Raw genomic sequence first — 9,481 nt, 5'->3', positions numbered from 1 at the left:
ATATTAATTATTTGATGCCGTTTTAATTGGTCAGCTGTAGTAAAAGTTTTCACACACTCAATGTGCACATGAGCTCTCACACCAGAATGTCTTTAAAAGCATCCAGCCTTGAAAACTCTTTCCATACTAAGGACCAACATAAGGCTTCTCCTTTGTAAGAACTTCCAGGTGCTTCCATATGTTTTAATGCATTGATCACAGTTAAAAGATTTTTCTCTAGAATGACAATGCAGATGTAATTTCAGAGCGCTTACATGTGTGAAGCTTGTCACCAAGGGCGAAATTGTCAATCACACATTGGGGGGGACAGCTGTGGGACTTTTTGTGTTGACGCATGCACACATTTTTTTTCATCAAAATAAAATAAACGTCAGAGTCCGAATGTTTGTAATTGTATATCACAACAAGGAATTTTATTACATCGGATCGTCAAACCAACGTATACTCACCCTGTAATGATTACAGCATCGGCATCAATTACAAGCCTGAATTGACAACAAATCGGCCAGTGATCTCTCTCTTATATTCTTCTATAAACATATAGTGGCTATAAACATTTTTATTAAATTACTGTTACAGGATAACAATGTTCTAATATCAAGTCTTGAGCAATGATAGTAAAGCAGTTATGTACTAATCAGGGTATCTGCACATTTTTTAAAGTCAAATTTAAGGCTTTTTAAGACCTGAAGAAATCAAAATTAATACTGTACATTAGGGGTGTGCAATATTAACAAAAATATATCTCTATATTTTTCAAAGTTTTGTTGATAATACCATTAGATGATATTTTACTGACTTTGTACTGGTACCATGGCTGGTTTAGGCCTGTTGTTGACAGCAGACTCACAAAGATATGCATATTTAACATATTCTATGCAGTGGTCAGTTTACAGTAGTGACTGAAATTAACATTTTTATTAAGGGGCAATATTTTCCACCTTAAATTGATTTCCAGGGGCATTTTCACCTAAATATGGAAATTATGTATAAACGTATTTAGAGGTATTCATCACCTTTAATGTCAAATTCTAACATTCAAATTAAATTCTATTAGAATAAGACTAAGACATTAATTTAACACTGTCAAATTAAATAATTAAATTAAAATCCATCCTTGCAGTGCAGAGGTGACACAGAAGCGGCATCCGAACTGGCATTACTATATTTACAATTAATTTGCAATTGCATGAATAAAGCTATTCATTAAATATGAAACTAAACCCGCCAGTAGGTGGCAGTAAGTCACTGTCTTAATAAGCGAGTTGTTGGGAGTCATTTATTCAACCGATTTGCCGATTCATTCATTGAATCAAATGATTCCTTCAAAACACGGATTTCAGTTATTTATTTTTTTATCGCTGTCTGTTGGACTACAGTTTCATTATGAAATTCTCGTCGGCGAAATAAAGGGGGAAACAATATTGTGTCTAAAAAGTAACACACAAATGTTAATTTTATTGTTAATTTAACTGTTGTATAAAATAAATAGCACATTTGCAATTGTGCACAGGAAAAGGCACTCTTGCTCGTGATATTCTAATATAACAACATAATATGATATAAATATAATAAGACAAAAACTCATTTAAATATTCATATGAAATGAACCAGTGCATACTTTGTAACATGCCACCCTTAACACTTTTATTAAAATGATCCAAACACATTCTTGCGGATGTCACTCATGGCTATTAAGCTTTTGCAGACTTGTTTTCTATCAATTCTGTCCAACCTATCTCTGTGCACATGACACACAGCTACATGGTTCAACCTCTTTTGCGTCATATTGGTTCTCAGCCAGGTTTTTAGCCTTCTCAAAGCACTGAAGTTTCGTTCAGCCTGTGATGAAGAAGCAGGAACTACAAGCAAAAGTCTCAGGAGTGTCTCTACTTGTTTAAAAAGACTCCTGACCTCAGGCACCATGGTCTTTAGCAGGTCCACCACATCCCCACAGTTGCTGTACTGATAGGTGGACTTCAGCATCGACAACTGCACCTGCAAGACAAAATTAAAAATGAATCAAAAATAATTGTATGACTTTTTATACTAAACATAACTGTGAACATATATTTACTGTCTGTACTATACAATTAATACATTCTTTGGACCCTATGCATTTGCAACCTTACCTTTAGAGCTACTTGGTCCAACTCTGGGTAGCTCTTAATGATATCATCCATCTCTCCGCTGATAAGGACCTTCTCCAATCTTCCGAGTGTATGAATACCCGGCTCATCAAAGCGCTGTGTAAGCTGCCGAGCAGCTGTGTCAAGCATGTTGAAATAGTGGCTTCTGTAGAATGACTCTGCAGAGGGGTGAATATGTGGCTCAGCTGGTCCAGATAATCGTTTTGGAGGGCAGCGGATATGGGGCATCTTTATGGGCACCAGGTCTAATGATGAGGCAATGTCTTGGGCTTGCACATACAATCCTTTGAAATGCTCTTCTGTTCTTCTGTTCTCCAAATGTCTTTTGACATGCTCCACAGCCAGCATCATACCAGAGATTGTCTGCCGTTTACTCTGAAGGGAGGTATTCAGGGTTTCTAGGGCTGACATGACATCTGCAGCCATCTTAAGCCCCAAGACTGTGTTTCCTTTGAGGAACACCTCATGAAGTCCATTAGCCCTGGATGCAGTCTCCCTCACACTACAGTTCACCATCTCTTCAAGTGATGTGAGCACACTGTCATACTGACTGAGCACAGACTGGATGGCTGGTGTGCGTACGGTCCATCTAGTGGGACATAATGGCTTCAGGGAGGTAGACCTTACACTATTAGATTTAGCTATTTCACTGAAAATTGATTTGAATTTTCCAGACTGGTTAGAAAAGCTTCCTAATTCATTGACCGCGTCGAGCGAGTTCCTGACAACCGATGAAGCTGAAATAGTCATCTGTGCTACAAGGTTTATGCAGTGTGGACCACAGTGGATATATGGAGCCAGAGGTTGCTCCCTTCTCAAGAGAGCCTGTACTCCCTGTACCTTACCGGACATGTTGGCTGCACCATCGTATGTCTGCCCTCTCAACTGTGAGATGGGAAAGTTCAGTCGGAGCATGACGTCAGTGGCAACTTTAGCAATGGTCTCTCCAGTTGTGGAGTTAGTTTCATACAGCCCTACAAACTCTTCTCTAGGGTCTAGATCTTCACCTACATACCTTATACATATGCACTCTTGCTCTATCCCAGCAATATCTTGAGTTCCATCAATGATCAAAGAATATTGCACTACAGGCAAATGTTGTACTTCCTGTGCTATTTCTTTGATAATAGAGTTACTTATTATCTGAAGAATTTCATTTTGGATCATTGGACTTGTAAAATTCTGTTTCCCTGCAAGCCAGGAGGCCAGCTTGGGATCATCCTCTGCCTTGTACTGAAGTAGCTGTTTAAAATTTCCTTCATTCTGCTCATGACCTCTGAAAGCATTGCCCTGCCTCGCCAAATACTGTATGCCACCAACTATCTTCAAAAGGTTTTCCCTGGCTTGTTCTTGTTGTTTCTTTTGTGCACAAGATAATGTTGCAGTGATTGGCTGGGCTTCATGTATGTACGTGGTCACTGCATGTTTATGGCTCTGGCTTTTCCCATGATTTTCAAATTTTTAAACAGCCTTCCTCCAATTCTTGAATCCAACATTAATAAATGCAGAGTCAGCCTTTGTAGTAATTTTTGGCTTCTTGCCTCTGAATGCCCTACAGCAGTAAAAGCACAGAACTGCCTTGCGCATTGGGCAGTAATGCAGCCAGGGATTTTCACGGAACCACCTCTCCTGGAAAGACAGAGTTTTGTCAGCAAGAACTTGTGTTGGGATGGTCTTGACATTTGGCTGGTTCGGGGTATGTCCTAGCTCCTCTGATGCCTGTTCATCTAGCCTGTTCTCATCTACTCTTGTCTGGACATCTGGCTCATTTGGGGTATTTCCAAGCTCTTCTGTTGCTACCTGTTCTTCCTGCCTGCTGTCACCTACACTGAAATCACTCTGCACTACCTGTAATTCAAAATGAGTAACATCAAAACATTCTGATAATGATCTGGTATTTTTACATTTTGCGCATTTTACATTCAGATTATCTGAATGATGCAAACATATACAGGTCAAAAGTTTGGACACACCTTCTCATTCAATGCGTTTTCTTTATTTTCATGACTATTTACATTGTAGATTCTCACTGTGGTTATCAAAACCATGAATGAACACATATGGAATTATGTACTTAATAAAAAAGTGTGAAATAACCCACAGTCACCGGACCTGAACCCAATCAAGTTGGTTTGGGGTGAGCTGGACCGCAGAGTGAAGGCAAAAGGGCATTGCTAAGCATCTCTGGGAACTCCTTCAAGACTGTTGGAAAACCATTTCAGGTGACTACCTCTTGAAGCTCATCAAGAGAATGCCAAGAGTGTGCAAAGCAGTAATCAGCGCAAAGGGTGGCTACTTTGAAGAAACTAGGATATAAGACATGTTTTCAGTTATTTCACACTTTTTTTTGTTAAGTAGTACATAGTTCCACGTGTTCATTCCTAGTTTTGATGCCTTCAGTGAGAATCTACAATGTAAATAGTCATGACAATACAGGAAACGCATTGAATGAGAAGGTGTCCAAACTTTTGGCCTGTACTGTACTATTAGACAGTAGGCTACACAATAGATCACCTAACATTGACAACCATAAAAAGTTGCACTAAACAGGTCCAAAGTGCTATTTTGTAACATAAACACACACAAAAAACAGGGTGGTTTGAATCCTGAGTGATATTTGGCTGATTTAAACCCGTGGTATAAGAGACTGTATACCACAGGTATGATATGTTATCTATTTTTAATGCACCATTTGTTATGGAAACTGGTTTATTACAGCAATGAGGTGTCTCAGGGTTTTGTGATATATGGCCAATATACCAGAGCTAAATGCTGTATCCAGACACTCCATGATGCATCATGCTAAGAATAGCTCTTAGCCATATTATATTTGGCCATTTACTACAACTCCTTGTGCATTTTTGCTTAAGTATCTACAGTATACCATTTGTCACTCACCTCAGCGTCCACCCTACTCTCACTCACATCCGTCTGATTCTCTGCCTCTTGCTGAAACTCGCTCTGCTGGATGAGTCAAATAATACAGTCAGACAAACATATTTTGGTAAGAGCCCCCGGGGGTAACTGTCCCCCCTCTTTATTTCACATTTATTTCCCACAACATGTCACCAATTTTATCCCACAACACTTTCCCTGGCTGGCACTGATCACGCACAATTCAAATTGTCCTTTGTCTAATGACAATTTATGTAGATATTCCCACCAAATTATTTTGTGATAAATGTATGTAATTGTTTCATATTTTTACAAGTAGAGCTATATCTTTGTTTTGAATGCACAATTACGACAGCCTTAAATAATCCACTGGTCTAGAGATTATCCCAATCGCATTTTCTAAAAATCTAAACATCTTTTTCCCTTCATAATTCTCATAAGAATGACCACGATGATCCACATATTCTTTTTCCTCTAAACTTTGCTTTTTTGTTTCAGCAATTAAACATTGTTCTTAGGGGCGGCTTGTTACCACATCTTACCCTATAACGTTACATTCACTCACAATGAATGTCAGTTAAGAGCTATTAATGTCAGTCTGGTGTCCTGTACCTTAGAACATTAAATTAATTACTTCTCTGTTAAAAATGCCTAAAAACTCCAGAAACTTACTTTCTTTTTCTTTCCAAAGAAATGACGGATGTCAGCTGCTGCAGTCTTTCTCTTGTTCATTTTGGCCACTAATGTGAAATATAACAGCAATGCAATTCCAAAGGGATGAAAATGGTGAAGTACAAATGGCAGGACTCTAAAATAACTTGCTAGATAATAACCCAGTTCGGAGAGCAGGAACGTGGCCCAAAACGCTAACGTTAGCTGTCAAAACTGGGTTTGGTACAGTACATTTGACAAGCTTGTCACTGACCGCTATCCCAGTTTGCTTTAAAGCCAGGCTAACGTTACATGCTAGCGTGTATACAGTAACTGTACGCAGAGCCGTCGCATAGGCTGTGCGAACTGTGCAACCGCACAGGGCCTCGCGCCACTAGGGGGCCTCGCAATCTTGCGTTTTTTATTATTACTATTATTATTTTTAATTTTGTCTTTTGTGGTGGAACACGCAATGTAATGCTATATAGAAATATATAGTTTGCATCTTAATTTAATCTTTGTTTTATTATTTTATTAGTTCATTAACTAATTGTTAACTCAACTAATTTAACGTAAAGAGCTGGATAGCCTACTAATTAAATAAATGTCAACTAGCCTAAATGCATTGATTAGAATTTCCATAGAATAAAGATTTTTTATAGTCGACTAGTAGTCATTCATTTAAGCAATTAGTCAACTAATCTCACGTTTATATTAATTTCTGCTTAAATAGGCTACTGAGTGCATGGAGGAATAGCCTATTCCGCGCTCAAGCGCATGCATAAATCTTGCCCCAAAGCAGGCTAATGATAATATGTCTGAAAAAATAACGAGGCATTTTTATTGTTTATTAATAAAAAATATATATTTTTAAATCAGTGTCGGCTGCAAACATATCTATATACATCTCCGCTGTAAAGTGGATATGCCTTTAGAGAGAAATGCACCTTATGGATTACAGCCTAATCAGCCGTATTTGCTTTCGATTCGAATTTTTTCGTTTAAAAGCGGACATTTCAAGCTTTATATAGAAATATTCATCATGTTTTTGAGGCTATACACTGTGTTTCAGTTCATTTTTGAGACGCGCTCCAGTTTGCGCATTTTTGAGATGCGCTCGGCCCTGTTTGTTTTATTTTATTTTACAAAAGCACAACGTTTTCTTGTTGTTGAGAGTTTACACAAATAAAAGTACTTGCGACTGATGCATTATTCCTTTCTGTATGACCAGAAAAGATTGAGTAGCCTATTTAAAGTTGTTTCCACTGTTGATAGGAAAATGAAAGTGTTCGCGCCGACGCCTGCCGCAGTGCGCGCTCCACGTCTCCGCACAATCACTTGGATATGCACCTATACTAGCGAACATTAAGGCCTATCTAGGTTAAAGTTAGAGCGAGCTGCCATGCCAGACAGATAATTCCTTTTCATGTTTAACAAATAAAATCATGCATTTTCTACCTACAGCGAGTAAGCGCTGCACCAGTTTGAAAAAGGTAAAAGCATAACGAGCGTAGCGAGAGAGGGGCCCAACTGAGGGGGATGCAGAGATGTTGCTGCGTTTTTATATTAACATTTCTGATTGTTTAAATTATCAGCCCTCGGTAGCCCCCTTAAAATGCGGGGCCCCAGGCAATAGTCCGTCTTGCCTGCCCTTTTGCGGCGCCTCAGACTATGTTCATGATTATGTTGTATTATTCTACTTGATAAAAAAGTATTGCAGCGAGTCGAGCGAGATTATGCGTGCAATAGAACTAGAACAGTTATGCGTGACTGTTCCACATCAAAGAGCAGGGCCTCGCATTTCAAGTTCGCACAGGGCCTCGCACCCCACCTGCGACGGCACTGACTGTACGTTCACACCGCCGCCGACTTGAGCTTCCAAAGTTACCGGAAGTCATTCATTTTCAATGGAAGCTGGCTTCTCTCAGCTGCAAGGTGCGTCAAATCCGAAAAAAATAATGAATTGCACAGTTTAACCATCATAGAGTGAAAGAAAGTGTATCATTTGCATGTGTTTGTAAGTCCTGTCAGTTTAACAGGGCGCGCTTGACAGGGCATATAATACGAGCAGAGAGAGAGAGAGAGAGAGAGAGAGAGAGAGAGAGAGAGAGAGAGAGAGAGAGAGAGAGAGAGAGCCCTGGCCGCGCGCGCGCACTCACCCGAGCGCTGTCTGCTCTCTCTCTCCCTCGCGCATATTAATCAAAATCAATCGATACGATGGTGTCGAGAGAAAAAAACCTCCAATGATGATATGTTTTCTGTGTTGACAAATCTTACGTCAGAGCGGCCAAAGCTTCAACAAGCTTCCCCGTACTTTTTGACAATGACCTTGACAGGGCGGCCAGAGCTTTTTTGCAGCTCAAGTCGGCGGCGGTGTGAACGTACAGTTAACGTTACGTTAGCTAACGTTAGCTGTCGGCTAGCTTGTCAATAGTCCCTCCCATTCATACAAGCTGTATGTGTAGTATTACAGTCGAAATTCACAAATTCTGCAATTCGAAATTCTAGTGAAATTCACCTGGTCGTTATCTAAGGGATTATGTCAGCCAAATACAGGATATTTACCATTTATAGATATGTGCCAAATGTCTGTCAGATTTCGCGCTCCTAACTCTTCTTCTGTTTGTTTTTTCTAACTCACTGACGGTGCACGTCACGAGCTACTAAAGGTATAGGGAAAACATGACATGGATTTCAGGAGAAATAGGTTTTTGTTAATGTATAGTAGCCTACATGAACAAAAACCTATTTCTCCTGAAATCCATGTCATGTTTTCCCTCTTTAGTAGCTCGTGCACCGTCGTCAGTGAGTTAGGAAAAACCAAACAGAAGAAGAGTTAGGAGCGCGAAATCTGTAAATAAGGCCAGTCGAATGGATTTGGGAAATGGACCGGCCGGGATTTTATATTTTCGGAGCTGGAAAAAAAGACGTATTTGCAATCACATCGATATTGCCCGCATAATCAATCATACAGTATGATCAAATATTGGGGGGGACAAATTGTCCTTCTTTGAATATTGGGGGGGACGTGTCCCCCTGTCCCCCCATACAATTACGCCTATGCTTGTCACAGTGAGAACACTTGTGAGGTTTTAATTCTTTGGAGCTGTTTTAGTTCACAGACAGTAATAGAGGTCTTCCCACAAGTCTTCACACCTTTTCTGGTGTAGTTTTAAAGCATTTAGCTCAAAATATTTTGCGTATATGCATGTGTAATGGTGCTTTACTCCATTATGAACTCTCATGTGAAGTTTCAGAGTTCTTTTGTATGGGAAACTGTTTCCACACATTTTTTAGTTCTTTTCATTCAAATATTATTTTCAGTCTGTGAGCGATTCGCTCGAGTTTTGACATGTTTTTCTTCTACTTCACTCAAGTTCTTCATTCTGCTTGTTCTCTTCCATCAGGTCTAAAATGAAAGTAAAAGCTTATGCTTTTAAGCTTAGCATTGTTCCCTCAACCTTGTTATTTTTCAAATTCAAAATTATGTCATTACCCTCCCCCAGAAAGTGACATCGTTTGGATCCTTTCTACAGTATGGCAAGAGGAAAACAAGTCTCAATTCATTAGGGCTGTCAAATAAAAAATTTCATTTAGAATATTCTTTGAATTCCAAATAATAATCCACATTCGACTGCAAAAACGGTGCATACAAATTGTAAGTGTGTGCCAGGCAGCTTCTGAGATGTTGCATTTTAATGTTTTTGTTAGCCCATCCAGTTGAACCCATGAAACATGGCACTGCTGCGTTGGTCATTCATACCATTGCAAAAATAGAGCAGCTA

At 39.4% G+C, this 9,481-nt stretch overlaps 2 protein-coding genes across 2 annotated transcripts; both read right to left on the bottom strand.

The window, feature by feature from the left end:
* Window positions 1-1,523: 1,523 nt before the first annotated feature.
* On the bottom strand, window positions 1,524-3,607 carry LOC306988407 (zinc finger MYM-type protein 1-like). The gene is made up of 2 exons (XM_079593376.1): window positions 2,133-3,607; window positions 1,524-1,998 (listed from the first exon to the last, which is right to left on the bottom strand). The coding sequence occupies exons 1-2, from the start codon at window positions 3,315-3,317 to the stop codon at window positions 1,651-1,653; spliced, it is 1,533 nt and encodes a 510-aa protein (XP_079449502.1). The 5' UTR covers window positions 3,318-3,607; the 3' UTR covers window positions 1,524-1,650.
* LOC306988440 (uncharacterized protein) lies at window positions 3,478-8,324 on the bottom strand. Its single transcript, XM_079593443.1, has 4 exons — window positions 8,262-8,324; window positions 5,718-5,785; window positions 5,049-5,114; window positions 3,478-3,998 (listed from the first exon to the last, which is right to left on the bottom strand). The coding sequence occupies exons 2-4, from the start codon at window positions 5,775-5,777 to the stop codon at window positions 3,612-3,614; spliced, it is 513 nt and encodes a 170-aa protein (XP_079449569.1). The 5' UTR covers window positions 5,778-5,785; window positions 8,262-8,324; the 3' UTR covers window positions 3,478-3,611.
* Between the last annotated feature and the right edge of the window lie 1,157 nt (window positions 8,325-9,481).

This window comes from Phoxinus phoxinus (genome assembly GCF_949152265.1).
Source record: "Phoxinus phoxinus genome assembly, chromosome: 20".
Classification (NCBI taxonomy): Eukaryota; Metazoa; Chordata; class Actinopteri; order Cypriniformes; family Leuciscidae; genus Phoxinus; species Phoxinus phoxinus.
This window is presented reverse-complemented; position numbering and strand designations above follow the sequence as displayed.

Excerpts from the sequence above, each read along its gene's own strand:
- LOC306988407 (XM_079593376.1), bottom strand. The coding sequence starts at position 3,317 with ATGATCCAAAATGAAATTCTTCAGATAATAAGTAACTCTATTATCAAA. Across the intron at positions 1,999-2,132 it reads TGGACCAAGTAGCTCTAAAG|GTGCAGTTGTCGATGCTGAA; the intron begins GTAAGGTTGCAA and ends TTTGTCTTGCAG.
- LOC306988440 (XM_079593443.1), bottom strand. The coding sequence starts at position 5,777 with ATGAACAAGAGAAAGACTGCAGCAGCTGACATCCGTCATTTCTTTGGA. Across the intron at positions 5,115-5,717 it reads TCTTTGGAAAGAAAAAGAAA|CAGAGCGAGTTTCAGCAAGA; the intron begins GTAAGTTTCTGG and ends TGACTCATCCAG. Across the intron at positions 3,999-5,048 it reads AGAGTAGGGTGGACGCTGAG|GTAGTGCAGAGTGATTTCAG; the intron begins GTGAGTGACAAA and ends TTTGAATTACAG.